Raw genomic sequence first — 15,681 nt, forward strand, 5'->3', positions numbered from 1 at the left:
TCAGAGACAACTGTGGCTTGTCACTTAAGTAATGTTATTTCTAATCATAAATATATTATTATTCCAGCTTTAGCACATTGGTAATGTACTTATTCACGCATTCATTTAATTTCCACTTGTTTTCTTTTATTTTCCCTGGCTTTTTTCTGTTTCTCAGTTTTATTTTTCTTTTCTCGCTCCCCTTTCCACTTTCTTTCACACTGTTTGACAAATCATCAACCAGTTATTGAGTATTCAGTTTTCAGCAATTAATAGGCCCCACTTCAATGAGTTTATATCCACCTCTGAAGGGGGAAAAAAAATAACTCGGAAGCAAAATTGTTTGATGGTGAGAAGGGCTATGCAGAATATCAGAGCAAGATATGCAGATAAATTACATCAGGTAAGATCAGGAAAGGTCTCTTTGAGGAATGAAAAGTTCAACTGTGAGCTAAAAAACCAGGAATGAAAAAGACATGCTCTTAGAGCTATGTTCTACCACAGTCTGGACACAATCAGGGGGAAAATATACCAGACAGAGAACACACAAAGTTATAAAGAAGTGGATTTTGTATCAAGAAATCAAAAATTCATTGTTTCTGGAGTTAGGTACCTAAAGAGAGTGAATGGATGAGGTAGCAAACATAGGGAAGAACTAGACAACATGGATTTAAGGCTTTGTTAAAGAAAACAAAGATTCTAGCTACTGTATTTTTAAACAAATCAGTTTAACCAGAATCTGAAGAAGGATTACAAGTGAAGAGGAGCAGGAAGATAAATTAGTAAGATGTATAGAAGGAGACTAAGAAGTTACTAGTTATTTGATGTCATCCTTGACCATGTTTCTCATATTTTATTATGAACACAAAAATCATGTGGCAGTGTTGTTCAAATGCAGATTGTAGCTTGATGGTATTGGAGTTGAGATTCTGTATTTTGAATAAGACTCCAGGCTATCCCAATACACTGAGAAGTGAGAGTTTAGATTAAGATGATTTCCTTTGAGAGATGGCAAACAAGCCCACTCCTTCACTCCCATTGGAATCTTCTGTGACAGAACAATTCAAATGTTAACACACACACAAAAAAAATATAACCTTTCATTCTATAACAGCAACTCTAATGATGAGACATTTGTAACTGGAAACAGTATTTTAGATCTGATGGATTTTCTGGATCAAATTTAATAACAATAATAAAGTCTGTAAATTTTTAACAACTGCTGAGCTATTGACATGTATTATACTTTCATGAGATGTATCTATATTCTGAAATGGATATTAATTCCAGTCAATCAAATAACAAAAGAAAAAAAAAGTGGATTTCAGCACCATGTTCCAAATCTCTGTGAGGATGACAGATTTGACATAAAATAAATTCCAGGCCTCAAATATTCCTGAGTGAATATTCAAATACTGTTTTCTTACTTTGTATAAACAGAGACATTTTAGGCAAATGAGGTATTGCTTTATAAATCATTTTAAAACATACAAAATAACAAGTGATGATTTATAATGTTCAGAGATTATCTGATCACACATTAATCTTATATTTTATTTATTTAATTAGTAATTTTTAGGGCGAGGACTTCCATCATGGTTATTCCACACAATGTACAGGGAATTCTCAGCATTTTGAGATGGAATTATAGATAGTGACCTTGCATTCTTTCTCAATATCTTTTTGTTTTTGTTTTTGTCTTCATTCTTGTAACTTTTCCTGATTATTATTTTGTGATAAGCTATTTTGTGTAACATTACTATTGTAACATTAAAAAAACATATCCTAAGATATGCCAATTTATTATTTAAATGCATAAGTCTTTGTTGAATATCATCAGTTTGTATTTTCTTGCTGTTTCATTACATTTGTGGAATTGTCAAAACACTGTTAATTATACTAGTACATATTTTCATATTTCTGTTTTGTTGAATGAGCTACTTTAAAAATAAGATATTAGAATTTATTAGTTATGGCTTCTTGGGGCTTTGGCTTGAATCAAGCAGAAAATGCTTTTTTATACAATATTAAATTAAAATATTTTGTATGCCTAAGAAGTTGTCTGATAACATTAAGAATCAAAATTTATTTCACTCAAAAGCAACAAACTGCAAATAAAAATTTTAATATTTTCATTCAATGCTTCCCATTAGGCTGTGCTTTTAAATTAATATTTTGAAACACTAACATTTCAATAGTTTCTGATGACCTTAAGTTCTTGTTTTGCTTTGAATAAGTCTTCAGGAAGTCTATACGTTTTCACATTAATTGAAATGGTAATTCCATGGCAGTGTTCTTCTTTTATACAAACATATTTGTGTGTTCTTGATTGTTTGTTTGTTTGTTGATTTTCAACTACATCATTATGCTCATGGCTAACTTTTAAGTCAGATATCTCACATTAATGTCTTGCATTATTCTATAAAATGTTAGTCAAATAGGTTAATAGAGAACTATTAATAAAATGTATTGAACTGATCAAAAGGCAAGTGATAACTTTAAAAATCAGTGATGAAAGAAAGCATGTTTTTTATACAGTTAATTTTCCAAATTGGTTACCAAGGATTATTATCGTACCTGTGAATGAGGCAGTCACAGTGAATGTGACATAGGTGGCTTTTTTAAGTCTTTTTTTTCCCCTCCTTGCTAAAATACTTTGAAGGGGCTAGACATTCTATTTGTGCTCAAAGCTTATGCCAAAGCAGATTCTCTGCTTTTTGGAGTACAAGAAATTGGTTCTATGTTAGAGACATTTTTATCTTGTTCAGAATTATTTCAGGCCATTTTCACCTACTTTTGCAACAAGCTGCTTTCCTTGCATCTACTTTTTTTATAGCATATGGCTATCCTGCTGTGCACAGAGCGAAATCACACAATTAATCTTTAAAATTTGGGGTGAGCAAAACCTTCATATACAGTGTTAGGATTGCAGTTCACTGCATAGGATATTTTTCATTTCACAATTACATCACTTGGATTATAAATTATAGACTATTGATTTTAATGTTGATGCTTGATCTTTCTTTAAACTATTCAACAAATTACATTCTTTCATAATACCAAAAGAGAGTAAGTATCAGAAATCTCTAGGCTTATTTTAACCAGAGTTCAGCAAGCTAATTTTTTTTTTTATTGAGTAGACATAGATTAAAGAAAAAATTTCAACTCTCTTGAAATTTCACATTGAAAGCAAATGTAGACAAAGATGATTTTGCTAAGACTAGATGTTGACTTGCATTTCATAAAACAGTTGACTTTTTTGTACCTCTTTATTCATCTATACACATTTTTAAAATAAAATACTCTGAGACTTAAAGCCTATGACTATACTTGGCACTATTAACAAATTATCTGTCTTTATCTCATGTTAAATCCACTTACTGGAGCTTCTGCTTCATATTAAAGTTAAATCATATTAAAATAATACTGCTGTTTTCTAGAGTTTTATATTATTAGCTTTGCTTTAAAATGATAAACGAGGAGTGGATATAGCACCACATGATTTTTATGGATTTTCAAGTTACATAGTTAAGAAATTTGATAGAATATATAATTCAAAAATGGTATTGAAGTTGCAGATTGAACTGAATGAACATTTTTAAAATATATTTAGTGACCTTGGGCAACTCACTTGAGTCTTCTCTATTTCCACATTTATGAAGTAGATTGAAAGATGTTGCTTGGATAATTTTCAATTTCCATTAGAATTAGGCCAAAGGCTTCTCATATTTTCACATACTCCCAATAACTAATGATCTCCTGGAGACATTATAGAACATTCTCCAATCATATAAAAATCTCTTAAGATGAAGATAATATGAAGGAAAAACTCCGCACAGGAGATTTCTTTCCTTAGAAAAAAATACATTTAGGGGAATGCAACACTGATAGAGGTATTGTAAATACATATTTACAATTTAAAATTATTCATATTGATTTCATGTACTTGTCATACTGAAGTAATGTGGACTATTCAATTCATATCAGATTTCTATTTTTTTTTTTTTTACCATTTTTACTCCTCAATAAATTGCTCTTTAACTTCAACATGGTGATTTAATTTTCTTTTTATGTATCCTATATGTGTTAGTTATTGATGTCTTATGGGGATAGAATTGCAAGAAAGCAGTACAGTTGTATACTGTAAATCTTCAAAAACATAAGAAACAAATAAACGGTGAGCAAAAGCTACTGATAATTCTACCTAAATATTATATCCTTTGGTAAATGACAGTAGTCATAGACAAATGAAGAGAAATTTCTGAATGCAGTGCTTGAAAACTATACTTCAAATGAAATCTGTAATGTTCACAGTCCATTGGTCTAGTTTTCAGAGTCTTTTTGAAAACAATGGAACATTGGCTAATTCAAGGAAAGTTTACTTTCGATGGGATTAGGTATAAGCAAACATAAAGAAGTAAAAAGGGGCCATGATGCAACAGCGTAGGGTAGGAGTAGCTGGACTGTTAAAATTCCCAAAATGTGGGGTTGGAAGGAAGCACAGTGGTGGATAGTATAATCTGTAGCAAGCTGTCTAGAAAAGATTGATAAGACCAGCATCTTTTAATCAAGAATTCAAGCCAACACCATTCAACACAATGGTGAAGGATTTTGAAAATACTTCTCTTACTTTCCTTTTTCTATCCTCCTGAAGAATAACCCAAAGAATGAAAGAGTACAAAAAAAAAAAGGATATGATGTTTAGAATCTTATGCTTGAAAATTAAATATTCATTTGAAACACTTTGAGGTTTGTTTTAAAGCTAATTTTTTTTAGAACAAAACAAAACAAAAAGGAAAAACTGATGTGGTGCTCAATATTCTTTCCTTACAAATTCCTGAATGATGCCAATGAAGCCAATGTAATGATTTATGTAGCAGTAAGAATGTGGGCCATTCAGGTAAAAATTCTGGCCAGAGAAGCAAGATAACTAGGGAAACAAATCTGAAAATACAAATGAATATATTGAATGTGGATATGTTATAATCAATATTGTATTGAATAGCCAGAAATTTATTGGCATAACCGTATTAAATACAACCCTCAGAACTCATCTGTGTTTGCTCTAAATTATAAAATGTAATTGCTTGACATCATAGGAATGAAGGATGGTAGTACTGTTATCCCATCTTTTCCTGATTTTATTTTTAATTAAAATTTGTGGCGCTAGTAAAATTTGTAGTGAGAGAATATATTGCATTGCCCATATTCTGAATGGAGTTATCAATTCTGGTCTATGCATTCAAGCAGTTTTGGTTTGTTTCTAAATTAATCTGACATTAGAAGATATTATTATATAAATAAGTGATCTCTGATATTCAATGTAGAAAGTGTCATATAAAATCACGTAAGAAAATAATTCTGTCACCAATTTTCAGGTGCATTTTATTAATGACATTTTAAACAGAAAAAAATAATTCAAGGCAAGAGAATATAAATAATTATAAATTAAATATATTATTTTTGTAATTAAGAGTACATAACATTTATATAAGATAATAATAGGCCTATGAACATGCATAGATTGAATGAATCTTGGATAAATCAGTTTATAAGGTCAGTTGATTTTGAGCTGTCAGAAAATTAAACTGAAAAACTTAATTAGGTTAAAGACTGGGACAATACTGAAGAGTTAAAAGTATATGTAAACCATACCAGTGATAACTCTTCTCATATGGTGACTTTTATTATGCCAATTTTATGAATCCTAAAGAGAAAATAAAAATCCCACATTTTTCATATAATCCTGACATTTTACAGCACACCATAACTGTAATTCCTGGTGCATCTGTTCCTATGTGCAAGTGTTATAAATTACTGAATGTGTTCCATTTTCAGGAAGCAAGAAAACCCTCTAAATATTTTACAGCCTTTATGTAAAAATTAATTGTATGATTTTTTTTTAGTCAAGTACACAGTCTGTCCATAACAAGTAGTAAATTTATTCAGTTGATAATGCCTGTAAAAACTAACAGATCACTGTTAAAAAACACACTTTCTCCTCTTTGCTGACCACTCTGTTCAGTTTTCAAGTGGAAGCAGTTATAATTTTCTAAAATGGTTGAAAAATAAAATTTTTAAAGTTTAAGGAACAGATTAATTTTCTTTCAGTGTTGCTTATATAGGTTCAGCATCTTCGACAAAACCAAAAGACTTGCAGTTTCTTACCACGTGTGTAAATTCCTAGAAGATATATTATGTCTCCTTTTGATTAAAATAGGATATCACATTTATTTTAAATGCATGCCTGCTACATTTAAGAATAAATGCTAGCCACAATAAACATGCTATAATAAATAAAGCCTTAAAGTTAAATAATTAAAATTTGGTGGATCTGAACCATATTGCCTGCTTCTTGTGAGTTCTCAGAGGGAAAGTTTATGAATATATTAAGTAATTATACAAATAAATGTATAACATTTTGATGAAATTAGTGAAATTTATCATTCTAAGTTTAGAAAAGTTTTTATCTTATATAATCCCTATTATGGTGACTATATGCATTTATCTGTGCTTTTAATTTAGTTTCACCTCTGTTTTTCATAGAAGTAATGGCTATCACGTATTTACTGTATTTAAAGGTTTTCACAATTTTTTTAGCATATTAAAGGAACAATTATCATTTTTCAGAGAGATTCATGACTGACAATAGCATGGTTGTGAAATTGATATTCGGCATTTCTGTATAATTTGGAAACATTTAATTTCAATTAAAAATATATTCTTGGGAGTTTTCATTGTTAATCTACAGATAAGACTTATTATGATGATAAAGCTGACTTTATAGGAGAATTGTCAGTTTTTATCCTGGCATCAGGTTAATTTATGAGGATTAAAGTGCATGTTGTTATAAAGTAGCAGACTCCAAACAAGTATATTAGAACTTTTTTGTTTAGAAAGTACCGACAGTGCAAAAATATGCGAAATTTTAATGTTTGTAGGCATAAATATGAATTTACCACTTACTGTTACTTTTGTAATACCAAATATGTTTTAATCTGAGCATTTTGATGTCATTATTCTTTTATTCAAGTCCTATTCTTACATAGTAAAAAGTAAATATATAAATCTCCTTAATGCAGACATTAACTAGTATAGCTGATATCTTATGGGACTAGAAAGATATCCACCAGTTCCAGTGTCAATGAGGGAAATATTGCAAATAAAATTAATTTAAATATTATTTTTAATCTGTAATGAAAATCCTAGCCAAAACTTGATTAGGAGTTTTGTATTAATGTAAATAATTTGCCAGTAATAAAATAGGCAAAACCAACACCATATACATGTGATTTCTAATATCCAAACAAAAAAATTAATGGATTATGTTAATTAGCTCATTTGCAAAGTATAAGTAAAAAGATGAGATTATAATTAAGTCAAAATAAATTATAAGAATTTCATATCCAGGTATGTAATTGAACACAACACAAAAGAATAAAGAGGAAATAAACCTAAGAAATTATGTGATATAAACTACTTAATTTCTCCAAGCCAATCATGTCTAATTAAAAAAGACTTGTAATCTGATTGAATTTCAGATTTATGTCCTGCTGCCACTTTCAGGGTACTTTGTTGTCAAGGTAAATAAAATGAGAAAAATATTAAGCTGGACTTTTGTATTTATTTTTATGATTGTATGATATAAATGACAAAAAATGCCTTCATGTTGTATTGACAATGTAAAACAAATAGTGTGCTCTCTTCTATAGTAACTTAAACAAATTGAAAAGCAATATTTCCAAATGAAAATGCTTTTGTAATACCAAATCTTCTGCCTCCTTTTTTAAATATACGTTTTGAAAATTTACTTCTTATTATATGTACCTGTGTATACATAGCAATGAGATAGATTTGTAAATGCAAACATTTAACTACTGAAATTGCATAATAAAGAACCCATTAACATTTTCATATGATATTTGAAACCAAGAGATAGTTTATGACTAAGTTAGATAAGCTTTCTGATGAAAAGACCTTTTAAAGTTTATATTTTGAAACCCCCTAATATTTATGCCCCTCTATCATATCTAAAGAGAAGCACAAACACAATATTTACTTAGTCTATTTTCTACATTTGTACCACATTTCCTGAAGTTACACTATCTTTTTTTAACATAAATGTTGACTTTTGAAATAAAAGTGATTTAAGAAAATATGTATTTTGGTCAAAATGCAGAACTAGAGAGAGAGAGAGAGAGAGAGAGAGAGAGGAGCAGAGTGAGAGATTTATTTTGCTGTTTCATTCTCCAAAATGCTGTAAGGACCAGGGCTGGGCCAGAACAAAGCCAGAAGCCAGAAACTTCACCCAGGTCTCTCGTTGTGGGTCCAGGGGCCAAAGAAATGTTGCTATCTGCTGCTTTCCCTTGTGCTTTAGTAGAGAACTGGCTCTGACGAGGAGCAGACTGTAATCAAACCACTGCCCATACAGTGTATGCATACAGGTGTCTGCATTACACCTGGCTGCCTAATCTATTATGGAACTGAGCCTCAAAAGCAAGCTCTTAATATATATATACAAGTAATTAATTTTTATATTAATAGTTGTAATTTAAATTGCAAGTAAAATTACATCAGCTTATTAACATTAAAGTTAGATGAAATTCAAGTAACATTAGTCAATGTTATTTACCCTTTGTTAGATTTTATGTATGACTTGGAATTCAGGTTAAATTTGAGGATAGTAGAATATTGATGGGCCTGGAAAAATCACAGTGGTAATCAGTTATAGTGGGGTTAGTTTCCTATAATGAAGATTACAGAAACAAAGTGGCTCACCTAGTATACCCGGTGTCCAGTTCTTATAAAAACAGAGCGAATTTAATAGCTGCCCTGATAATTCTTTGTGCCATACCTTATAAATACTACATTTCTTACATGCTGAAAAAATATCACACAAAAAAGTGATTTAAAAAACACGGAAGTTATCAAACCATTTAGCATAGGAAAAATAGGAGAACGAAGGAAATGGAACTTTGTGCATGGACCTTATTTTTAAATCTGTCTGAATTTATTATATACCTCTTATTTTCCTGTATATAGTTTCTTAAATGAAAACACTTCATAATGAAGATTAGCTGTTCATTACTTCCATTCTTGATTCATAATCAGTAAAAGAAAGTCCACTCTCCCTAAATAAGTCTTGGTTAAATGACCCAGAAATAACTTTTTGATCTATTCATTCATTCACAAATGCAACATAAGCGAAGTACTTTTTTTCTTGTTTTGAGGTACTGTGCAACTAGTGCAGAGAATTGGCACAAGTAATGTGCTATCTTAGCATATTGTTAACTAGTATGAAATATCATACTATATTTTTAAATTATCTTTTTAAAAAATATTATTTTTATTGGAAAGGCAGATTTACAGAGATAAGGAGACACAGAGGGAAAGGTCTTCCATCTCCTTGTTCACTCCCCAAGTGGCTATAATGCCCAGAGCTGGGCCGATCCAAAGTTGGTCTGAAGCCAGGCGCCTCCTCTGAGTCTCCCAATGGGTGCAGGATCCCAAGGCTTTGGGCCATCCTCTACTGCTTTCCTTGCCATAAACGGGGAGTTGGATGGGAAATGAAGTAACGGAGACAAATGAGCAGCTGGAAAATAACTAATGCCCATATGGAATGCTGGCACTTAAACATGGAGGATTAGCCTGTTGAAAATGAGGGCAGAAATCATAATATATTTTAAAATCTGCTATTTAGTAAAATAAATTTTGCTTGGTTGCTGAAATACACTAATTTTAAAAGTCAAATTAATACTGATGTTAAATATGGTCACTTGAAGCACCTATCATTTGATGACATTCTGAAATTTATTGCAGATAACTTTTATTCATAGTATAATTTACATTTTCTGATATGCAGCATGGATTCTGGGATACATTAATTTACACAGACTCTCGTAATTGATACTTGCAGTGCTAATTTTCTTGTTTAATTATAAACAGACAAGTAAATATGTTATTTCTAGTGAAATGGTGAAAATCCTCAAGTGTTTTTTGATTAGCATACTTTTGTGAATTTAATTTAATATTATTGTTTCTTTACACATTGCTATTGCTTAAAATGAATGCATTGATTTATAATTATTATTGCTTTTATCTCCAAAAACACAAATACAGTACCATACGCAGACTATACTGAGTACGTGGATGCCTTAAAAAAAAGAATGTATTAATCAAGGTTTTTAAAATCAGAAATATTTTTAAAACATTTATTTTAAGGTCACGCCTTTTGTAAGCTGGAAGCATTCACTTGTTTTGTATTACATGGTTCCTTTGACTTCATCCAGTCAGATAAACAAATACCTATAGAAGCATGCGCACTAATCTATTCTGCCCACATGTATAACACCTCCAGTCCACCCATCTTCCTCAGTACTCATCGGTGACACATTATTTCCCCAGTATACAATGATGACAAATTATTTTTAGCACTGGATTCTCTATAGCTTTTTCTTCTGTAGCTTTCTCCTTTGGGTTTACAATGTATACATTTTGTATTTTTTTCTCCTTTTTAAAATAATTTCATATTTGTATTAAATCTGCCATTGAATTTTTAGATTCATATAAGTTAATTTTTATAGTAGAGAGACAATTGAAGTGGATTGCTACTTATAATGCATGTCTGTAATAAAGAAAGTTAGAAATTGTGCACATATTATGAAATAACAATTCTGACAAAAACATTGTTAACAGGGAAATTCACTAGTGGAAAAAAATGGTAGAGTAGTTGAATACAGGGTTAGAATAAACCTTTGGTTTACCATAGTGCTGCTAGTTCAGGGAGTAAAGAATAATAACAAAGCACACTACTATAAGGGGAGGTATAAAGTCATTATTGATGGAGAAAAATCACAAACAAATCTAAGACATGTAGAGAGATCCCGTGGGAAACAACAACAGCAACAACATTAACAACAAAATAGACACAAAGGAATCAAGGAAATGTAAAGAGGTTGATAGATCATCTAAGCATATCATATTCTAAAAGGAAAAACTAAAAAAGGAGCGTTCTAAAGGGAGGTTTATGTATAAAATTACACATCGCATAACTGCAAAGAATACAGACTATTACATCCTTCTTTTATTAATTACAGGCAGTCTGTTCTGTGTGGGAAGCTCATAACTAGTATGTGTTTCAGTAAATCATCACTCCCAGTTTCTCCTTTCCTAGTATTTGAAAGTATTAATAAAAAGACATTCTCTTAACATGCTTCCACAGGAATAATAAACACAGCATTTCAAAATGAGATTAATTCAGACTACTCAAAAAACTAGTTTTGGTTTTTAAAAGTTTATAGTATGAGCAAAACCACAAAGCACCTTTAAAACTGTGATCCCTCACTATTAGCTTCATATATGAAGAAGTGTGTAAAGAATGTTAAAGTTATTGCAAAAACTAAATGTCTGTTGTACTTGCATTCATGCTGTTCCTTAAAAAAATAAATTTAAAAATAAACATTTTAAAAACTTAGTAGGTCAGATTGCATAACTTATTTTTAGTCAGTGTAATTTCAATGAAATTTTTTTTTCTTAATCATTGTTATATGACTTAACATTTTTAACAGTTGCATCTTCTGAAACAATACCATGTTAAAAAATCACTAGGAACTATAATACTGTATACCTAAAATGAAATAATGTCTTGTCAAACTTATATGTCTCTAAAATTCCAAAGAAATAAGGCTAAACTATCCCACTGAACTTTGGGTGTATCATTTTCCTAGACTATTCCATTTCTATGGATGTTAATACAAGCACAATGTTATTCCTAGAAAAATAGTGGCAACATGTTTTAAATGGTTCCAGTTATAACCACATAAAATGACAGCATAGTGTTAAGAGAAATAATCATGAGTTGAAGTTATTGAAGAAATAATAATAGATACTCAAAATCTTCCCCATATGCTTTTTTTCTGAAATGTGTTCTTATACTTCAAACAGGCTAAGCTTTTAGGCAATTTACTTTAAAGCTAATTTCATCAAGTTATTCCCATTATTCTTATACCCAAACAAGTTTTACTTTTCTATTACATAAATTTTTATGAACTGAATAAACTGCTTCATATTTTATTACCAAGTGATTCATATTTCTTTTTTGCTTTTTGATTGTCCACTGAGTACCCTTTATCAGGCTTATTGAAAGCAGTTTCTTTAACTTGCATAATTCCATGCTAACAAAATTTGTTAACTTGAATTTCATTTTTAAATTGTATTTCCTGATACATGTTTTTGTTTGTTTTCTTAACTAGTGAAAAAGGCCATAGATTTTAAATCTAGAGGATTTAAATTGTTTCCAGGGAAAGACAACAGCAACAAGTTTTCTATCTGTGAGTGTACTCCTTTTTTGTTACTTTCTCTAGTGCAAGAGTGAAGTTTGTGGTGTCTGTGTTGTTTGTGTGTGTTTTATCAAAATATTTGTGTATTTACTAAATTAACTGCATTAATATCTAAGTAACATGCATGATGACTATTCAGTATAATATTGTATTTAAATGTTTATTGAGTTGATGGATTAATGTAATCTTACAAATGCATACTTTTTGCTCCGATTTATTTCCTATCTCAAAATGTAATGAAAGGAAAAAAAATCCCTATTGATTTTATGTGTTCGTGGTACTCAAGTTTTATAATTCTGGCATGTACCCTAAAGATCAGTAAAATTCCTAAAATTGGTTGTGGATGATTTTTTACTTGAACATACCCAAATATTAGCAAAGATACTATCAGAAGAAATTTTCTTTTGAAATTATTATCTTCATTTTAGGAAAATTAGGTTTAATTTGGATGAGCTCATCAGTAGTCTTTAACAGTATTTTTGGTAAATAATTAGTAGATTAATTACTGTTGTTTCTCTTTTGAAATTGCCTGATGTATACACTTTTACTTACACTTAATTAGGTTATCTTGAATCCATTCTGTAATCTCAGATTAATAACTACTCAGAGCATTGATTTATATTACTGTGAACAAAATGTGTATTTAGTTCTTAGTAGACTTAAATATTTTTTGTGCAGCTGGTAGAAATTCTTACTGCATTGCTCATATGCATGGATTTTATAAATTTTACAAGAATCCATTCATGATATAAAAAGTGCCTTCTTAAGTAATGTGATAATAGAAAAATAGAGCACATTTAACCTGCATATGTAGCATTACGGTTTATTTTTCAACACGACTATATCTTTTGCTATTTTCAATTTCATATCATCTGATAAAATGCTGGTTTAACAAAAGTAATTTATTGTAGTTATACAACAAATTTGTTGACTTGTATACATAATTAACAAATTATGCTAATTGAGCTGTTACATGAATAGACATGAAGTTTCTGTGTTATCAAAAAGATTATGGTATTTTAATTTTCAAATATAATTCTCACATTTTTTAGTACATCATAGAATATTAAATCCAAAACAGCAAAGATAAATAGGAATTCATTTGTCAAATTGGATTATCTGTTTGGAAAATAGTAAATAGTTCATTTTAAAGTATTAGCTGTGTCTAAATTCCTCATATTTTTGGGGGATTAAATCATATATCTAGATTACCAGTCTTTGGGAAAATAATGCTACAATGTGATTCATAATTATTTCATGTATTGTAAAAAGAAAAATGTTTCATTTTTCAGAAGGATCAGTAGCAAAGAATTGCCATATGACATGATGTATTTGAATACATCAAATGTTGTCATATCTAATTGCAATAAAATTTAATTTCAGAATTTAACATTACTTTTACCATTTTGTTCCAGTATTTTGTCTGGACCATATATTTCTTTGGGAATTCTAAGAATTATAAGACATAAAATTGATTCCCCATTTTGTTTATGCAATTGTTATTTTCTGTGCCGATTTTCTTAAACTTCCAGATGTACTGTGAAACAAACTATTCATTTTGTTATATTGATTTTAAGAAATCAGTGATTCTCAAAACATTATCTGTGTTTATCACTCTTTATAATTGTTCATATACTGCCTTAGTGTAAATATATATTTCCATATTCTCTGTCATGCTTATAGGAGCAAGTGAAAGAAAAGAGATTTACAGGGCTGAATTTATATATGTATTTGCAAAAAGTAAGATTATTATTAATTAACAAATATTACCTTTAAGATGCCTAAAAACATTACCTTTACAATTTTTAGAAAAAAATTAATATGGATAAACAATAATTTAGCTAATAATTTAAAAACAAAATTTGCTATGAATTATTTAAAGTTTTAAAATACTCTTGCTTATTTGTGTTTACTTATAAATAGCGGTAATTCCTACTTTAATGTAAAAATAATATGTATGATGATATTTTAACAACCATACAAAGGCAAAGCAAAATCATTTATTTCTCTCAAGTGTTATCAATTCTCATGGTTGTTTTTAGTTATGGATTATATTGTTTAATTTGTAATATGTATAGGAAGAAGCATCTGGATTTTCATTTGTTTTGATGTAATTTCTATAACAAGAAAACATTAAAACAAAGATTTTTTTAATCGATTTTTCAAATGAAAGTGAAAGTTCCTTTTATTAAAAAAGTAAAAAAAATCAATTCTGTTAAGGATATTACCAAACAAAAGGATAAACATAGAGGATAGGAAATATACACATTACAGCATGTCTTCCCATAATGTTACCTCCAGATTATACTTAGTGAACTAAACAGCTAGAATTTCACTTAGGTCTGATAGCAGTCTTAGAATTTGCTCATTAAAAAAATGTATAAGTTATCCTCTTTTTCTTTGTTTCTTTTTAATGTATGACCTCCAAATTGCCTTCATTCATTTAAATTCATAAAGGGAAAAAATGTTTAAAATTTTAAAATATGTTAAAAAGGCCCTATATGTTTATAACTGAATGAATTGTTTTTGCCAACATCTTGCTAGATCACTTTGCAACACTATAGTGGAATTATAAAGATAATGTTAACGAGTTATGTTTTTGTCATATTATTCAAAAACATTTCATTGAAGGTACCCTTTCTTTCTATAATTTCTTCATGATAGCATCATGCAATAGTAAGATGAAAAACTGAAAAAAATATACTCTCCATCTAGATGATCCAATGCTTCATTTAGAAGCTAAATAGGATGTAAGACAACTCTTTGTGCAAGCTGAGAGACACTAGTTTGAAAAAAACAACACGCTGCAGATATCCGTGATAGTTGAGTTCAGAAAAAGATCCAAAAGTAATGTATTTTGAACGTTGGAATAAACTTTAAAACTCTAACATTAGAAAGAGAGTTTACAAAAGTGCCAATGCAAACAGTTGGAAAAACTTACATGGAGATGAATTTTGTTCTATCTACTAATTAGTTCTAGAATAAATTATATGAAATCAAGAACATCAGGAAAGTCTCCTTTCAACATATCATATTTTGAAGTTGACTATATTTAATATTTTTAAGTTAAAATGTGCAATACTACTACTACTACTAAAATCTCACCAAAATTGCTGAAACAAAAGAAAGGTATTCAAAAAGTTTGCTGAAAATGTGTGTTATGCTCCAGACCCCTATTTTATCAAGATAACTCAGATTTAAAAATTGCATAATATTACCAATAATAGTGTCCTTAAATCCCAGAGCAAATAACTAAATAAGTAATTTTCCAGAAAACTGTGTTCCATTTAAAAGGCAACATCCTTCACAGGATTTTAAATTTTAGAGATTCCATATTCTTATTACATTGCAAGTTGCTATTCAT

At 29.6% G+C, this 15,681-nt stretch overlaps 1 protein-coding gene across 3 annotated transcripts in view; it reads left to right on the plus strand.

Moving 5' to 3' along the window:
* Positions 1-15,681, plus strand: part of CSMD3 (CUB and Sushi multiple domains 3) — an 873,364-nt gene that overhangs the window by 325,192 nt on the left and 532,491 nt on the right. For 2 of the 3 annotated variants that reach the window (XM_040979396.1, XM_040979397.1), the window contains one exon: positions 12,231-12,308. The exons of the other annotated variant lie outside the window; for it this stretch is intronic. In XM_040979396.1, the coding sequence (XP_040835330.1) occupies positions 12,231-12,308 (78 nt within the window). The remainder of the gene's footprint in view (positions 1-12,230; positions 12,309-15,681) is intronic. 3 annotated transcript variants of the gene reach the window in all.

Source organism: Ochotona curzoniae, unplaced genomic scaffold (genome assembly GCF_017591425.1).
Source record: "Ochotona curzoniae isolate NIBS_2020 unplaced genomic scaffold, NIBS_Ocur_1.0 contig_3190, whole genome shotgun sequence".
NCBI lineage: Eukaryota > Metazoa > Chordata > Mammalia > Lagomorpha > Ochotonidae > Ochotona > Ochotona curzoniae.